General features: G+C 43.7%; 1 protein-coding gene across 5 annotated transcripts in view; it reads left to right on the forward strand.

Moving 5' to 3' along the window:
* Positions 1-19,789, forward strand: part of ASB5 (ankyrin repeat and SOCS box containing 5) — a 127,580-nt gene that overhangs the window by 70,711 nt on the left and 37,080 nt on the right. The window contains exon 2 of one of the 5 annotated variants that reach the window (XM_030191525.1): positions 5,615-5,697. The exons of the other annotated variants lie outside the window; for them this stretch is intronic. Within the exon in view, the coding sequence (XP_030047385.1) occupies positions 5,628-5,697 (70 nt within the window). The 5' untranslated portion in view covers positions 5,615-5,627. The remainder of the gene's footprint in view (positions 1-5,614; positions 5,698-19,789) is intronic. 5 annotated transcript variants of the gene reach the window in all.

A 19,789-nucleotide genomic window follows, 5' to 3' on the forward strand; every position in this document is an offset into this window, starting at 1 on the left:
GTATGATTACGGATGGTAAAGGGAACAATATGTATGATAGAATCTGTCATCATTTGATTAGCACATGACTCTGATACTATGAAAACTACTATGTAGCTGATGGTAGCATTTTTGTTTTTCTGCAGTAGGTTCTGTAGGGAGTAGTTTTATACCTACACCCATCGTTTTCTCTGAGTGGACTCTGATGAATTTTCCAGATGAAAATACACACATTCTTCTGCTTTGAAAATGACCCTGGAAAACTGGGGGGGGGGGGGGGGGGGGGGTAATATTCAGCCCACGGCAGTCAGCATTTTTGTAAGTACTGACCACCAGAGACTGAATTAGACCCAGGTATTATGTTCTGGGTACTGCCAGTATTTGTTACTTTTTTGACCCTGACAGATTCCATGCACTTCTCCTTTCGTTCTTTATATCCCGCCTGGACTCCTAATTTATGCAGGATTACCGCGCTCCTCTTTAAAGAAGTTGCAGACTCTTCAAAATGTGGCTATTAGGTTGCTTTGCTGCACTCATCGCAGTGAACATACTACATCTTATTTGAAACAGTAGTATTAGTTGCCTGTGGAGCAAAGGATCATTTACAAAATAGCAGTATTGACTTTTAAGACTCATCAAATTGGCTAGCCAAACTATGTAGCTAATCTCACAATTCTCTACACAACAACCCATGTGTTATGTTCTTTGAATGATTATCACCTCGTCCTCCCTGAACCTAAGAGTTGACTAGGCAAAGCGCTTTCTTCTTTCTTACACCGCACATTTGGAATAACCTATCGCTCCCTGTTCGCAGTATCCTTGCGTTTAAAAGTTTTACGGTAGAATTGAAAACCTGGCTATTCAAGCAAGCTTATGGGGATCCAGGACTAATTAGGTTGCTATTTATTTATTGGGATTTATTAACCACCTTTATGAAAGGCGGTGTACAGCAAGTACAGTTTAACATAAAAACTTACATTTTGTTAATAATATAACAATAGTAGAATAACCAAGAATAAACATAAATACAATAAATGTTTTCAAAACTTTCCCCTTGTCTTCCCTAATCTTTTCTTAGTGCTTTCCTTCTCTCTCCCCTCTTCGTTGTTTGTGTGTCTTCATTTCTTTCCTGTCAATTAATGGAGTTCCTTTCCTTTTCTTGATACATTGTAGTATATACACTGATTTGCTCTGTCCATTAGTAAGAGCAGTTTAGCAAATATTAATAAACTGTAAACTATCCAAGTGTTTAGCAGTACCCAGAATTAAACCAGGCATGGCCAATATTCAGTGCCATACCCAGATAGCTGACCAGGCAGAGCTAGCAATGCATTACATGTGGTCCAACACACCAAGGGCCCCTTTTATCAAGCTGCGGCAGATGCGCAGAGGCCCCCTTTTACCGCAGCTGGTAAAAGGGAAGTCTCGCTTCCTACAGGAATGCTGGGAGGCAAGTAAGCATTTGCCACGCGGCCATTTCAGGGGGGAGCCCTTACCTCCACCCCATTGAGTGGCGGTAAGAGCTCCCGCATTAACCCGCCGGTAACCGGGCAGTGCACGGCACTGGCCGATTACCGCTAGGCACAGTCCAGCGCTATGAAAATACATTTTTGTAGCGCCGGAAATGGCACGTTAGGGGTCGGAAGTACTGCCGGGTTGCTGTGGTAGCCCGGTGGTACTTCCTGTATAGCGAGCAGTAAGCCCGCGTTTAGCTTACTGCTGCTTATAAAAGGAGCCCCTAGTTAGCTATCCATGTACCTGCACTGAATATACATATATTGCTGCCTACCTGGGGTGTGGGGAACATGCTGACAAGGAACATGTGATTGTCAAAGTGTGGATGGTTTTTCCTCTCCCTCTTGAGTACATATTACTTTCCTATTGATGTATTAACCTGATCTGTTGGGATAATGTAGGATATAAATGAAATAAATAAATAAAATTTATGGAGTTCATTCTTAACAATTATATTGTGTTTTTTTTAATTAATTGCTTTGATTTGTATGACAACTAGAGTGGTATATCAAGCTTAATAAACGATATCTGTGGTGCTGCTGACATGTCCCGTGGAAAAAAAAAAGAAACATAATTATCATGTGCTTAGTGCATATGAATGCTACAACTAAGGGGGAATGCTTTAGCATGTTTTTTTTTTGCTGTGTTAAGTGTGCATTAGCAGTTAACACAGCTTAGTAAAATGATCCATTAAGTTGGATGAATATGAGCACAGATGTGGAAAAAACCCCCACACCTGATTACAGTATGGCTGTGCAGTATGGTTTCCCTTTTTGACTTCTTAGTACTCTGCCTCATTAAAGTCCAGTCCAGCTCCATGTGGATCTCTTCCTACCATAGCATGATCCCAGCATGCCAACAGCACGGGGTGACATACCAGCTTATAATTGAAAAAGAAAAACGCCTATATTGCGACCCAAATCGGGAGATAGACGTTTATCTCACAAAACGAATAAAGCGGTATAATCGAAAGCCGATTTGGACGTTTTCAACTGCACTCCGTCGCGGATGCGGACAAAGTTGATGGGGGCGTGTCGAAGGTCGGAACTGGGGCGTGGTTATCGGGACGCCAGAGATAGGTGCCTTTCGCCGATAATGAAAGTAAATATGCGTTTTAGCGAGAATTCAGGGCACTTTTCCTGGACCTGTTTTCCACGAATAGGGCCCCAAAAAGTGCCCTAAATGACCAGATGACCACTGGAGGGAGTCGGGGATGACCTCCCCCTGACTCCCCCATGGTCAACAAACCCCCTCCCCACCACAAATATGCCGTTTCACAACTTTTTATTTTCACCCTCAATGTCATACCCACCTCCCTGGCAGTAGTATGCAGGTCCCTGGTAGCAGTTATTAGGGGTGCAGTGGACTTCAGGCAGGTGGACCCAGGCCCCTCCCCCCCCACCTGTTACCCTTGTGCTGGTAAATGGGAGCCCTCCAAACCGCCCCCCAAACCCACTGTACCCACATGTAGGTGCCCCCCTTCACCCTTAGGGCTATAGTAATGGTGTAGACTTGTGGGCGGTGGGTTTGATGGGGATTTGGGGGGCTCAACACCCAAGGGAAGGTGCTATGCACCTGGGAGCTCTTTTAACTTTTTTTTTGTTTTTTGTAAAGTGCCCCCTAGGGGCCCGGTTGGTGTCCTGGCATGTGAGGGGGACCAGTGCACTACAAACTCCTGGCCACCTCCCACGAACCAAAATGCCTTGGATTTATTCGTTTTTTGAGCTGGGCGCTTTCATTTTCCATTATCGCTGAAAAAACAAAAACGCCAGCTCACAAATTGTCGAATAAACATGGACATCAATTTTTTGCGAAAATACGGTTCGGTCCGCCCCTTCACGGACCCGTTCTCGGAGATAAACCGCCCATGGAGATAGACGTTTCGTTCAATTATGCCCTCATAGTAACTGAAGCAAATTCATAGAGAAACACTAGGCACAGAGGGGTCATTTTACTAAGTCACGTGTCTACGCCTGCCCAACATGCGCCAAAATGGAGTTACCGCCTGACTACCGCATGGCTCTTGCAGTAATTTCATTTTTGGCGTGCGTCCGATACGCGTGTCTGAAAAATATTTTTTATTTTCTGGAGCACGTAATGGATGCGCACCAAGTGGCATTTGGCGTGCGTTAGGTCTTATGCCCAGTTACCGCGTGAGTCTTTAACACTAGGTCAATGGCTGGCGGTAAGGTCTCAGACCCAAAATGGACGTGCAGCAATTTTCATTTTGGCCACATGTCCATTTTTGGCAAACATTTTTAAAAGGCCTTTTTTACAGGCGCACTAAAAAATGGTATCAGCTGTGCGCCAAACCCGCCTATATTACCGCAAGCCATTTTTCAGCCCGCCTTTGTAAAGGACCCCATATTTTTTTGCTTTGAAAATCACCTACCAGGTTTCCAGTTACACAAATAACTACAGACTTTACAGATACTGAAAATTACTCCCAATGTTTTGCAGATTAGAAAGCATTATGGTTGTGTAACCTCGGTTTCACCCCTCAATCAGGGTTACTGGCTAAGCTTCCCGGGCCAACACTCCTGGGACCAGGGCACACAAACAGATAGGGGGGCTTCAAGTCAGCTGGGTGCAGGCCGGGGCCAGGCTAAAAATCCTGGTAGGCTGAAGGGTACTTTTTTCTGGACACTCTTTATTTTATTCACATACAAAATAGGCAGCAGTCTCTGTATTTAAACATCAACTTGCTTTACTAACAGTAACTTGAACAAACAGTTCATAAACTTGTTAACTTGGTGTGTACATATCAGAGCTTTTCGGATGGTCAGCAGAGCATCAAACATAATTTCCAAACAAAATCAGGACATTCAAAATCACAGTTCAGTTCTATTTTAATCTCCTCTACTTGCAAACCAGAACAAAGTACTTGGTGATCTCCTCGTAGACTTCTTACAGTTTCTCAGTCATTTCCACATGTCATTTCTCTCTCCCATTCCAGAACAGAGGTCATTCATACGTGCAATGAAAGTCTTGCCAGAAGTGAGGCATTCCTGCTCCCATTCCTCCTACTTGTTCCCTAATTGGGAACACTCCGCAGGCACCCCGGTGCCCTGTGGCAGAGGCTTCAGTCATCACCCACTGTAAAATCCTCCTACCCTGGTTTCGAGGACTTCCCCCTAGGTACTCAGGGTCTCGGCGGGGGTGGGCTAACAAAGACCAGAATTTTCTCCATATAATCCTTTTTATTACTTATTTATTGCATTTGTATCCCACATTTTCCCACCTATTTGCAGGCTCAATGTGACTTACATAGTTTTAATAACATTGTCATTCTAGGGTATCAGATACAGTTGGTATTGTGCCGAGATTAAGTAGGGAAGAGAGAAGAGGAAGGGAGTGATTAGGGTAATTATAGAAGGTGGGTTTTCATAACTGAGTAGGTTGGTGAGGTGGATTAGTGAGGTTATTACCTCTTGGCCCTGCCCCCATTGGCTGGCCCTTTCTTAAAACCACCCACCAGGCTAGCAATCCCAGTCCTCCGTGATTCAGTGACCGCCCTGAAAATCTTTCCTCCCACTAACTTAAGCAGTGCCAGTTTCAGGGGGGGGGGGGGGTCTAAGTTACTTTATATTTTTAGAAATAAGGGTGAACAAACAAACTTTATGCCATGCCATCATTTATTCAATGCAAACATTTTAGGAGATTTAAAGACCTAATATCTATTGAATACTATCCCTTGTTTCTTCCTGTGTATAATATTACTCAGAAGTGAGCCAGGTTGAAGGCTCGGGGGCGCACGCAGAGTGGACTTCCACCGGCGCCTATTTTAACTTGCAACAGATTGTGTAAAAAATAGGCGCCGGTACCGGTAGAAGTCCGTTTGGGGAGCGGCTGCTCCCCTGGTGCCCCCCCTAACTATGCCTCTGTTTTACTGTATACTTTAATATAGCTTTTGTTCTGACAGATGGTGTTCAACTGAGCACAAGGCACTTCAGTAGATGGTTAAAATGTCCTGTGTGGTTTTTTTGTTTGTTTGTTTGTTTGTTTTTTGCCAGAAAGAGTGATGAAAGTCTTAGTGTACTGGTTTGTTTTTCTGCTTGGATTACATTATAGCCTCTAGCCTGAACCTCTCCAACTCCTTATGACAAACTTTCTTTTTAAGGAAAAGGGTCATTATGCCCCAACTTGATACAAAAGAAGTAAACTTCTGGAATGTGACAGGTGTAACCTTGGATATTGACTCAGGTTTGTGATTATATGCATCTTATCAGAGGCTGTTCAGCACAGTGACTTCTCTTTCATGAACGCACTGTCACATGAGAACAGAAAGGGCCATGTTAACTCTATTGTTTTGCAGAATAAAACAATTCAGTCATTTTTCAGGGTTTTGTTTGCATGAACAATTTTATCCAGCACATATGGAAAAGTCCACAGTCTGTTATTGAGATAGGCATGGGGGGAGCCACTGCTTGCCCTGGGATTGGTAGCATGGAATGTTGGTACTATTTGGGTTTTGGAACATAACATAATAGCCATAATGGGTCAGACCAATGGTCCATCTAGCCCAGTATTCTGTTTCCAACAATGGCAAACCCAGGTCACAAGTACTTGGCAGAAACCCAAATAGTAGCAACATTCCATGCTACCAATCCCAGGTGAAGCAGTGGCTTCCCCATGTCTATCTCAATAGCAAACTATGGACTTTTCCTCCAGGAAATTGTTCAAACCTTTTTAAAACCCAGATACGCTAACCGCTGTTACCACATCTTCCAACAACGAGTTTCAGAACTTAACTGTTCTTTGAGTGAAAAAATATTTCCATGTAATTTCATTGAGTGTCCCCTGGTCTTTGTACTTTTTGAAAGCAAGAAAAATCAATTCACTTTTACCCATTCTACACCACTCAGGATTTTGTAGATCTCAACCATATTTATTTATTTTAAAAATTTCAATACTACTTACAACTAAGTGGTGTAGAAAAGAACATTCACATTTTCCAGAAAACATAAACATTTACGAACTGTTAGCACACTGGCTAACAGTGCATTCCACAATAAAATTCCAGTGAAAGCAAAGGCCGAGGCTCATGTGTCTGTATAATGCAACTGCATAAGCACATAAGTCGACAATCGCATAGCGGTGTCAGACCTCAGTGCACGCCTTGGGCAGTAAACAGTCAAAATCTGCTTCAAATAAAATGGAGCAGCAGCAAACAAGACCTGATGTATAACTGTCAATACTTTAAATTGAATTCTTTGCAACAAAGGTAGTCAATGTAATTTCTTAAGCATAGGTGTCACATGGGAAAATTTTGTCACCCTCATTATTGCTTTGGTTGCAACATTCTGGACTACTTGCAATGCTTTGATACTCAAAGAAGACATACCTATATACAAAGCATTGCAGTAGTCCAGACATGCCAAAACCATACTTTAGACAACACACTGAAAATCATACCCAGAAAGCATAGGCTTCAATCTGTATAACATATGCAAATATCTAAAAGCAACATGAACCACATGACCACCACCTGTCAGCCTGTTATCGAAAATTACCCCCAACAATTTCATCTCTTTCCTAACCAGGACACACATATTACCCATTCAGATAGTGTCAGGCCAATCCATCAGTTCTTCTCTACCCACAATCATCACCTCCATTTTTGCCACGGTCAAAACTAATCCATGCTCAAACATCCATCTTTTTACCTCTTCCATATATTTACTTAACTGACAATTCAAGCTATCATCCCATGCTACTATCAGGAAGAAAAAGTGAACATCATCTGCATAAAAACAATTTAAAAAATCCCTAGTTCCTGAAACACCTTGCCCAACAGTGCTAGAAATACATTAAACAATAATGCTGGCAAAGCAGATCCTTGGGGTACCCCTCAATCAACCTCGACTGAAACCAAATCCTGTGAACCACTCCACACAACCATTGATCTTCCCAACAAATATGATGCAAATTATCGCAAAACCTGTCCACCTAGTCCTAAATCCCGCAACCTGTCCAGTATTAAATCCAAATTCACAGAGTCAAACACACCCGACGCATCCAAAGAGACCAAACAGAAACAGATGTTACCATCAATTTTTCTCTTTAGAAAATCAACAGTTGAAATCAACAACGTCTCGACACTATGTGCCTGCCTAAATCCATACTGGACCGGGTCTAAACCACCCACTATATCCACAAATTCATCAAGCTGTTTTAACACTATTTTCTCAAGAATTTTACCAAAAAAAGGAACAGTTGGTATTGTCCAGTAATTACTCAAATCAGTTGGATCTAGGGCATCATTCTTCACCTGCTTACAAAAATCCAGAAAAACACCATCACACAGGGATATATTCACAATTACCCCAACAGCTGGTGCAACCTTCCCTGCCAATTCCCACAACACACTTGATGAACATGTATCCCACAAAGACCATGTAGGCATAATTGAACTTACTATATCCTCAGCTTCCTCTTCATCCACCAACTGAAAAGTGCACCATTGAGCATCCTCATCTGAAATTGTAGCCAAAACTCTTTGCTGAACCTGATAGTGTACTATCATTTTCAACTTCTCCACCTTCTTATTTAAAAATTTCACAAACATATTTGCATCTGACCCCTCAACATTTCCTTCAAACTTATATCCATGCAACAAAAAATTCACTGTTTGATATAACTCTCTAGGTCTCTGCAAAGCTCCTACAATTTTCTGTTGATAATACGCAACCCAAAATCCACCTTTGCATCTAAGGAGTCTACACCCAAACTTCCCATAAATCATCCATTTTAAAATGTGGTTGAATCTCCAACTTCTCTTGAAGCACCTCACACCTCTTCTTCATCTTATCTAAATATAATTCAAAAGATATAAGGGAATGATTGGACCAGCTAACAAAATCCACCGTAGGTACATTCAACAAACCAGCTAATAAAGCCGGTGACAAAAATACCAAGTCCAAAACATGTCCTGCTACATGGGTGGCTATTATATTTACAAATTGATGCATTGGAATTGCATTCAACAAATGAATCCTCAAAAAGCAAGTCTTTTTGAGGATAACTTGGTGATTGAAGTGTGAGCAAGCACCATATAGAGCATTCAACAAATGAAACAAGAAATGTTTCCCTTATAAAAACTTCAACATTAGGCAAAAAGGAAAATTAAAATCACCCAACAAACAAAGATTAGAAAAATTGCTGGAGCAGGTAGAGGAGTGGGAACAGAACCAGGCTCGTCAAAGAACAGACTGAAGGCGTCCAATATTTGAAATATAATTTATTGAAAGAAGATTCTACAAGGTACCCTGTTTTGGCACTGGGAGTGCCTTCTTCAGGAGTCTGGATGCTTTGTCCTGAAAGGTTATTGGACAAAGCGCACAGGATAGAGTCTCTTGTGAGCAGTGCTTTTTTTGTAGAAAAAAAGGTGCCGGTACTCATTATGGGCGGGGTCACCACATATGGATCCACCCCTATGATAGCCACACCCACATTAACCACACCCCCTATACCAGCCATGGCGCATATAAACAGACATCATTGAAAATATTATAGTACTATAGGAGAAAAAAATAACGTGATTTTTTTTCATTATAAATAATCTCTGTAAGCTCTTACAGCTCCAGTATACCCAGTGCAAAATAAGACAGCCAATGTAAATTCTCAAATTGGACATATTACAAACACTAAAATGAAAATAAAATGATTTTTTTCTACCTTTGTTGTCTGGTGACTGTTTTTCTTTCCATATTGGTCCCAGTCTGTGATTCTGCTTTCCTTTGTTTTCGCTTAACTCTTCTGTGCCATTTGTCATTTTTGTCTCCTTTTTCTTTGCTTTCTTCAATATTTTTCAGGCTCTCTCTCTGTCCAGATTTAATTCATTCTTACTATCCATTCTTTAATTTCCTTCATCTACCTGTGGCTTTTCATCTTTTCCTCACCCTTGTTCTCCCCATGCCCTTCCTCTTATTCTCCAGTCTTTCTCTATTCCCCTTTTCCATCCAGCAGCTCTGCTTTCTCTCCCCATCCTTCCAGTGTCTCCCCTATTTCTTTCTGCATTCTTCCATCCAGCGTCTTCCCTCTTTCTCTCCCTATCCTTCCGTTTTCCCTCTCTTTCTCCCCAATCCTTCCATCTGTTTTCCCCTCTCTCCCCAATCCTTCCATCTATTTTTCCCTCTCTCTCCCCATCCTTCCATCTGTTTTTCCCTTCTCTCCCCAATCCTTCCATCTGTTTTCCCCTCTCTCCCCAATCCTTCCCTCTGTTGTTTTCACTCTCTCTCTCTCCCCATCCTTCCATCTGTTTTTCCCTCTCTCTCCCCATCCTTCCATCTGTTTTCCCTCTCTCTTTCCCCATCCTTCCATCTGTTTTCCCTCTCTCTTTCCCCATCCTTCCATCTGTTTTCCCCTCTCTCCCCAATCCTTCCATCTGTTTTTCCCTCTCTCTCCCAATCCTTCCATCTGTTTTCCCTCTCTCTCCCCATCCTTCCATCTGTTTTCCCCTCTCTCTCCCCAATCCTTCCCTCTGTTTTCACTCTTTCTCTCTCTCCCCATCCTTCCATCTGTTTTTCCCTTCTCTCCCCAATCCTTCCATCTGTTTTCCCCTCTCTCTCCCCAATCCTTCCCTCTGTTGTTTTCACTCTCTCTCTCTCCCCATCCTTCCATCTGTTTTTCCCTTCTCTCCCCAATCCTTCTCTCTGTTGTTTTCCCTCTTTCTCTTTCTCTCTCTCCCCATCCTTCCATCTGTTTTTCCCCACTCTCCCCAATCCTTCCATGTTTTTCCCTCTCTCTCCCCATCCTTCCATCTGTTTTCCCCTCTCTCTCCCCATCCTTCCCTCTGTTGGTTTCCCTCTCCCTGCCAAGTTTCCCGCGAACGGCGCGAAATCGCGATGCAGGCGGCACCAGCCCCTATTTCCGGCCGCTGCTGCTTCTCCAGTTGAACAGCAGCGGCCGCTACACAAAGAAAAAGAAGATTTAAAAAAAATTTGAAACCTGGCTGAAACGCGGCACCCCGGCACTGTAGACAGCCATTAGGCATTGGCTGTTGCCCCGCAGCCGCTCCTCCTCTTGCCTCTACGTCACTGCCCCTGGAGGAAGACCCCGGAGGAGCGCAGTGATGTAGAGGCAAGAGGAGGAGCGGCTGCGGGGCAACAGCCAATGCCTAATCGCTGTCTACAGTGCCGGGGTGCCGCGTTTCAGCCAGGTTTGAAGTTTTTAAAAAAATCTTTTTCTTTGTGTAGCGGCCGCTGCTGCTCAACAGGAGAAGCAGCAGCGGCCGGAAATGGGGGCTGGCACTGCGTGCGGGACATGGACTCACGGGGCGGGGGGAGCAAAAAAAAAGGTGCCGGTACGCCGTACCGTTGCGTACCGGCACAAAAAAAGCACTGCTTGTGAGTGACATTTTGGTCTTCCAATCTTCAGGTACTTTGGATGATTTTAACTACAGGTTACAGATCACAGACCACCCTGGTACAACCTGGATAGTGCTGAGGTGGTCTGGCCAAATATTCAGCCATATTATCCAGATAATGCCACTGAAAATCCGGGTATGGATTGGTCAGCAGGATTTATCTGGGTAGGAGTCTTTTCTATCTGGATAAGTTCCACTGCATATTGACCCTCTATATGTCCTGGGGATATTGAGTATCCTTTGTATTTTTTTATGATTTAAGGTAGCATTTTATAAGTAAAGAGTTGTTAAAGCAATACAGAGCAATAACAATCTTGAAAAACACAAGAAACCAACATTCCTTTTCCTTAGATCACAATATTGAGGAAGGTGGATGAAATAATATTAGGAGATTAATACAAGAAACAATAGAAATCAAACAAAATAAAACATGGAAAAGAAAATAAGATGATTTATTTATTTATTATTTACTTATTTATTTATGGTTCATTTATACCCCACAGTTTCCCACAATTGCAGGCACAATGTGGCTTACATGAATTACAAAAGTAGAGAAGTACAACACATGAATTTTACAGCAGAATAAGGAGAGAACACTAACAACAATTAGGGTGACTAATAAGCAGAATTACTAATGGAGTAAGTTTTTTCAAAAAGGAACGTTTTCAACATCTTCTTGAAAAGGTGATGATCAGATTGAGATTTTAGGTTCAGAGGTAAAGCATTCCAAGTCTTCGGGCTGGAGTAGTGAAAAGTAGAGGCAAAAAGAAGCTTGTATTTGACACCCCGGCAAGACAGATAATGAAGTTGGAGATAGGTGCGGGCTGTGTTGATGGCATTTCTAGGTGGGACGTCTATTAGAGGAATCATGTATTCCAGAGCTAGACCATAGATAATTTTATGCGTTAAGGTGCAGAGCTTGAAAGCGATTTGCTCTCTAACTGGGAGCCAGTGCAGATTGAGATGTAGATACCTTTTTTATTGGACATAACTTAATACATTTCTTGATTAGCTTTCGAAGGTTGCCCTTCTTCGTCAGATCGCAAATAAGCAAATTTGGTAGCAGATAGTATATATGAGTGAGACATCCAAGCATTACTTTGACAGTCTGACAGGGTGGGAGGGTGGGGTGGGTAGGAGGTATGCATGGGGACAACAAAGCATTTCATTGATATTCTAACAGGATGGGTGTGGGTAGGTGAGAGGAGGGTGGTAAACAGAGAAATACAATTTTATGGTTTATAATGGGCTAGAAAACCCAGATCCATGTTAAGTCCTGTCTGTTGGGTGTCAAAATGTTCAATCATTCTGACTTCAAAGGTCTTACGTTCCTGTATTGTTTTAAAGTTACCTTTCAGGATTCTAACTATGAAATCACTGGTGCAGTGTCCTGGTCTTGTAAAATACTGGCCCACCGGGGTGGGAACCTGACTGGCACCGGCTATCTTCATGTGATGTCTGTGCAGATTGAATCTTGTCTTAAGCATCTGGCCTGTTTCTCCAATATAGCATCCTTCGTTACATTTTTTACACTGAATGATATATACCACATTGGAAGATGAGCATGTGAAAGATTCCTTTATGTTGAATATTTTTCCTTTGTGAATGACTGTGGGGTCCTGTGAAATGTTTTGGCATAGCTTGCAGCTGGATATATTGCAGGAAAATGTGCCCTTCTTTTCCTTTTCAGTCTGTGTTGGGAGTTTACATCTGATTAGCTTGTGTTTTAAGTTGGGTTGCTGTCGGAAGGGCAAGCACTGGTGGGGATGGGAATACCTCTTTTGCTTATTTCCGATCTGATGAAGAAGGGCAACCTTCGAAAGCTAATCAAGAAACGTATTAAGTTATGTCCAATAAAAAAGGTATCATCTTATTTTCTTTTCCATGTTTTATTTTGTTTGATTTCTATTGATAACCTTAAGAGTGGACTAACACGGCTACCACACCTCTCTACAAGAAACAATAAAGGAAAGGCAATAACGTGACTTCTCCCATCCTCAATTCAAAATACAACCTATTTTAAGAAATTACCAGTAACAACTTTCTTTAAATCTAAGAAAGCCCTTAACTACACGGGAGCTAAGAAAGCATACTTATCCCCCTATTTACTAAGCGGCACTAGTGGCTGCCGTGTGCTAAAGCTGACACAGCCTGTTCACTTTGTATGGGGCTGTGTCGGCAATGCAGTGCAGCTGCTGCTAGCGTGGCTTAGTAAACAGGGGTTAATCTCCAAATATTTTATAATACATTTGCAAGGGAAGGCTAATAAAAAAGAATCTTCTAATGTTATTACTTCTTGTCTTAGAGCCAAGAACCCTTTTCTGCATTCCTGTGTTTGCTTGGTCACATCAGGATATATCCAAATCTTCTAACCATAGAATAAGGAATTAAAATTTCTAAAGTAAAGTCTCATTAAAGCATTTAAATCCTGTTCAAACAAATGACACTAATAGTACATAAGTAATGCCATACTGGGAAAAGACCAAAGGTCCATCGAGCCCATCATCCTGTCCCCGACAGCAGCCAATCCAGGTCAAGAGCACCTGGCAAGCTACCCAAACATACAAACATTTTATACAAGTTATTCCCAAAATTGTGGATTTTTCCCAAGTCCATTTAGTAGCAGTCTATGGACTTGTCCTTTAGGAAACTGTCCAACCCCTTTTTTAAACTCTGCCAAGCTAACCACCTTCACTACGTTCTCCGGCAATGAATTCCAGAGTTTAATTACGTGTTGGATGAAGAAAACTTTTCTCCTATTTGTTTTAAATTTACTACACTGTAGTTTCATTGCATGGCCCTTAGTCCTAGTATTTTTGGAAAGCGTGAACAGACGCTTCACATCCACCTGTTCCACTCCACTCATTATTTTATATACCTCTATCATGTCTCCCCTCAATGTGGCCCTTTTTGATTCCTCTGATAACAATGTTTCCAAAATTGCTGATATATTTAAATCTTCCACTTTTTGTTTTTGATTCATTACCCCACACTTGTCTCCCACCTCTCTAGCAACAGAAGAAATATAATATATTTTATTTAATGGAGGAATGACATCTGATGAATATTTAAGAACTTGTACCAAATATCTCTTAAAGTCTTTGAGAGGAGAAAATCCCGGGGACATGGGAAAATTTAAAATCCTAAGATTGAAAACTTTAATAGAAGACTTAATCTGTTCAATCTTTTTATGTAGTATGTTCTTACCTTTCACAATAGCAGTAGTTAAATCAAAAAGTATGGAAGGGGTTAAATTGGACTTTTCGACTGAAGAGCATTCAAGATGACGTTAAATCCTTTGTATTTCAAGATGTAGTATGTTTTTCTTCAGTTCACGGAAAAGAACATCAAAACAGTAGCGAGATCAACACGACAATATCGTGGAGGTGAGCAATCAAAATGCTTTATTAAAAGAAAGCTAAAAAGACTCGACACGGAGCCGTGTTTCGACGAAAAACGCCTGCTTCAGGAGTTTGTTGTGTAAGCCAATGAATGGAGCACCATAAGCAAGGCAGCTAAATCAAGCCTTTAGAATGGCTAATGGCAGGTAAATGCACCAAGCATGAGCTTGAAAAGACAATTAGAACTGAAAGAAAAGTCAACCGCAGTGGTGCTGAGCAAGAAGCATTGACAGTGTCTCAGTGCTTATTGATCAGCACCACTGCGGTTGACTTTTCTCTCAGTTCTAATTGTCTTTTTAAGCTCATGCTTCATGCATTTACCTGTCATTAGCCTTTGTAAAGGCTTGATTTGGCTGCCTTGCTTATGGTGCTCCATTCATTGACTTACACAACAAACTCCTGAAGCAGGCGTTTTTCGCTGAAACAAGGCTCCGTGTCAAGTCTTTTTAGCTTTCTTTTAAAAAAGCATTTTGATTACTCGCCTCCACGATAGTGTCATGTTGATCTTGCTACTTTTTTGCTGTTCTTTTATTTTTATTCATGTAGCGGATCTAGTTTCTCCACTTTTGGTGGTTTTTTGGTTGCTCCTTTCTTCAGTTCACAACACAAAATGCAGATAAAGCGAAGATACTTACCTGTAGCAGGTATTCTCTGAGGACAGCAGGCTGATTGTTCTCACATGTGGGTCGACGTCCACGTCGGCCCAGGAAACGGAACAAATTGTGAAGCAAAAATAAAAAGTTTTTTAATTGAGTCTTCTGGCGCGTGAATCACGTGCACCGCATGCGTGGATGACTTCCTGCCCGTCGCGTGAGCATGCCCCTTAGTAAATCAAAAAGCTTAGAACACTAGTAACAACTCCAAAGGGGAGGAGGGCGGGTTTGTGAGAACAATCAGCCTGCTGTCCTCGGAGAATACCTGCTACAGGTAAGTATCTTCGCTTTCTCTGAGGACAAGCAGGCTGCTTGTTCTCACATGTGGGGTATCCCTAGCAACCAGGCTCACTCAAAAAAATGAACATTGGTCAATTGGGTCTCGCAACGGTGAGGACATAACATAGATTGACCTGAAACCATAAAGAACTAACTGAGAGTGCTGCCTGTAACAGAACAAAAATGGGTCTAGGGAGGGTGGAGTTGGATTCTTAACCCCAAACAGATTCTGCAGCACTGACTGCCCAAACCGACTATTGCGTCGGGTATCCTACTGAAGTCAGTAGTGAGATGCGAATGTGTGGACTGATGACCATGTTGCAGCCTTGCAAATCCCTTCAATAGAGGCTGACTTTAAGTGAGCCTCTGACGCAGCCATGGCGTTAACATTATGAGCCGTGACTTAGCCCTCTAGGGACAGCCCAGCTTGGGCATAAGTGAAGAAAATGCAATCTGCTAGCCAATTGGAGATTGTGCGTTTTCTGATGGCGACTCCCCTCCTGTTGGGATCGAAAGAAACAAACAACTGGGCGGACTGTCTGAAGGGCTTTGTCCGCTCCACGTAAAAGGCCAATGCTCTCTTGCAGTCCAAGGTATGCAAACTGCTTTCGCCAGGGCGGGTATGAGGATGGGGAAAGAATGTTGGCAAGACAATTGACTGGTTCAGATGGAACTCTGACACCACCTTCATCAGGAACTTACGGTGCGTGCGGAGGACTACTCTGTTGTGATGAAACTTGATATAAGGTGCATGCACTACTAAGGCCTGAAGCTCACTGACCCTACGAGCTGAAGTAACAGCCACCAAGAAAACAACCTTCCAGGTCAAGTACTTCAGATGGCAGGAATTCAGTGGCTCAAAAGGAGCTTTCATCAGCTGGGTGAGAACAACGTTGAGATCCCATGACACCAGTGGAGGTTTGACCGGGGGCTTTGACAAAAGCAAACTTCTCATGAAGCAAACAACTAAAGGCTGTCCAGAGATAGGCTTACCCTCTACACAGCGTTGATAAGCACTAATCACACTAAGGTGAACTCTTATGGAGTTGGTCTTGAGACCAGACTCTGACAAGTGTAGAAGGTATTCAAGCAGGGTCTGTGTAGGACAAGAAAGAGGATCTAGGGCCTTGCTGTCACACCAGACAGCAAATCTCCTCCATTTGAAAGAGTAACACCTCTTCGTGGAATCTTTCCTGGAAGCAAGCAAGACTCGGGAGGCACCCTCTGAAAGACCCAAGAAGAGGAAACCAAATCTGACGCGGCCAGAAGGGAGCAATCAGAATCATGGTTCCACAGTCTTGAGTTTCAGCAAAGTCTTCCCTACTAGAGGTATGGGAGAATACGCATACAGGATGCCTGTTCCCCAATGCAGGAGAAAGGCATCTAACGCTAGTCTGTCATGGGCCTGAAGCCTGGAACAGAACTGAGGGACCTTGTGATTAATCTGAGTGGCAAAAAGATCCACCGAGGGGGTGCCCTATGCTCGGAAGATCTTGCGGGTGACACCCAGGTCCAGTGACCACTTGTGAGGTTGCATTATCCTGCTCAGCCTGTCGGCCAGACTGTTGTTTATGCCTGCCAGATAAGTGGCTTGCAGAAATATGCCGTGACGGTGTGCCCAAAGCCACATCTGGACGGCTTCCTGACACAGAGGGTGAGATCCGGTGCCCCCCTGCTTGTTGGTGTAATACATGGCAACCTGATTGTCTGTCTGAATCAATATGATTTGGTTGGACAGCCAGTCTCTGAAAGCCTTTAGAGCATTTGAGATCACTCGCAATTCCAGGAGATTGATCTGAAGACCTTTTTCCTGAAAGGACCAGGCTCCTTGAGTGTGAAGCCCATCTACATGAGCTCCCCACCCCAGGAGGGATGCATCTGTTGTCAGCACTTTTTGTGGCTGAGGAATTTGGAATGGACGTCCCAAGGTCAAATTGGATCAAATCGTCCACCACTGCAGAGAATTCTGGAAGTCGGTGGACAGTTGAATTACATCCTCTAGACTCCCCGCAGCTTGATACCACTTGGAAGCTAGGGTCCATTGAGCTGATCTCATGTGTAGGCGTGCCATGGGAGTCACATGAACTGTGGAGACCATGTGCCCCAGAAGTCTTAACATCTGCCGAGCCGTGATCTGTTGAGCCGTTCAAACTATGGACACCAGGGACAGGAGGTTGTCTACCCTTGCCTCGGGAAGATAAGCTCGAGCTGTCTTCGTGTTCAACAGAGCTCCAATGAATTCCAACTTTTGAACTGCGGTGAGATGAGACTTGGAGTAATTGATCACGAACCCTTGTAGTTCTAGCACCTGAATAGTCATTCGCATGGACTGTAGAGCGCCTGCCTTCAAGGTGCTCTTCACCAGCCAATCGTCAAGATAAGGGCACACATGCGCTCCCAGTCTGCGTAGCAATGCTGCGACTACCGCTAGACACTTTGTGAACACTCTGGGTGCAGACGCCAGACCAAAGGGCAGTACACAGTACTGAAAGTGCTGAGTTCCTAGCCGAAATTGAAGATACTTCCTGTGAGCTGGGAGTATCGAAATGTGTGTGTAAGCATCCTTTAAGCCCAGAGATCATAGCCAATCATTTTCTTGAATCATGGGAAGAAGGGTGCCTAGGGAAACCATCCTGAACTTTTCTCGGAGAAGAAATTTGTTCAGGGCCCTCAGGTCTAGGATGGGACGCATCCCCCCTGTCTTTTTCTGCACAAGGAAGTACCTGGAATAGAATCCCAGCCCTTCTTCCCCTGGTGGAACGGGTTCGACCTCTTGGGCCTTCAGAAGGTTGGAGAGTTCCTCTGCAAGTACCTGTTTGTGCTGGGAACTGTAAGAATGAGCTCCTGGTGGGCAATTTGGAGGTTTGGATTCCCGATTGAGGGTGTATCCTGACCGAACTATTTGAAGGACCCACCGGTCGGAGGTTTTTGAGAGGCCATCTTTGGTGAAAAAATATTAACCTCCCTCCAACCGGCAAGTTGTCCGGCATGGACACTTTTACAGAGGCTATGCTTAACTGGAGCCAGTCAAAAGCTCGTTCCCTGCTTTTGCTGGGGAGCAGCACGGGCCTTAGATGCACGCTGTTGACGAGAACGAGCGTGCTGGGGCTTAGCCTGGGAAGGCTGTTGAGAAGCAGGAGCGTACCTACGCCTAGGATAGGAATAGGGAGCACTCTTGTTCCCCCCAAAATACCTCCTAGATGAGGAGGTAGTAGCAGAAGACGCCCAGTCGGATACAGAATCCATAGCAGTATTATGCTTCTTGATCTGATCATCAAGATCCTCTACTTTTTCACCAAAAAGGTTGTCCCCCCCCCCCCCCCCCGGCAAGGAACATCCGGCATTCACTGCTGGACCGAATGATCCAGGTCAGAGACACGCAGCCATGAGAGTCTACGCATCACTATACCTTGAGCAGCGATCCTGGATGCTACATCAAAAGTGTTGAATGTACCCCTGGCGAGGAATTTTCGACACACCTTCTGCTGCCTGACCAACTGGTGAAAAGGCTCGGCTTGCTCCAGAGGGAGCGCATCAACCAAGCTAGACAGTTGCCTTATCGAGTCCCGCAAGTGAACGCTCGTGAAGAGCTGGTATGATTGGATCTTGGCAATGAGCATAGCGGCCTGATACGTCTTCCTCCCAAAAGAATAAAGAGTCCTAACTTCTCTGCCTGGGGGCGCCGAAGCATAGTCTCTAGTACTCCTGGCTCTCTTGAGGGCAGAATCCACCACCATAGAATTGTGGGGTAACTCAGACCTCATCAATCCAGGTTCACCGTGGATCCAATACTGGGATTCAGCTTTCTTCGGGACCATGGGGTCAGACAGAGGGGCCGACCAGTTTCGCGTAAGGACTTCCTTCAGTACCTTATGCAGAGGGACTGTCACAGCCTCTTTAGGTGGAGAAGAATAATCCAGGACCTTGAGCATCTCAGTCCTGGGCTCATCCTCAACCTCCACAGGGAAGGGAATAGCTGTAGCCATTTCCCGGACAAAAGAGGAAAAGGAAAGACTCTCCAGTGGAGAAAGTCTCCTCTCTGGTGGAGGGGAAGGTTCAGAGAGAATCCCATAGGTCTCATCAGAAGAAAAGTACCTAAACTTGCCTCGACGCCGAGGAACGATGTCCTCGATGGCGATGTCGAGAGGCCGATTGAAGCTACAGACCAAGAGTGCAATACCATTGTGTTTGGAGTTAAGATAAGTAATCAGTAGCATCATCAGAGCACTAATTTGTAAAGCAGAAAACATAGATAAATTTCGTGATATAGATTCACTCTGTGATCTCACTACTCTGGATACAGGTATTTGTCCACCTTTGATTTTTTGGACATTCAACTGAGTGTGGAGTTTTTTTGGGCCATATGATGTTGCGCCGGGCCCACGCCTTATAGTCCGATTATCTTGGGCTGGCTGGGTGGCGTTACTGAACCCCTTTTTTCTCCACTTTAGATGTTGATTGATTCTTATGCAATTCAGGGTGATAACTTGTTCCTGTATCCATTGTTCTACACAGGAAGTGTGAAGCTGTGGTTTTGGAGTTTCAAATATTTTTCAGCCAAAGTGGATATGTGTAAGTGTATCTGATAGATCCTA

This window comes from Microcaecilia unicolor, chromosome 2 (genome assembly GCF_901765095.1).
Source record: "Microcaecilia unicolor chromosome 2, aMicUni1.1, whole genome shotgun sequence".
NCBI lineage: Eukaryota > Metazoa > Chordata > Amphibia > Gymnophiona > Siphonopidae > Microcaecilia > Microcaecilia unicolor.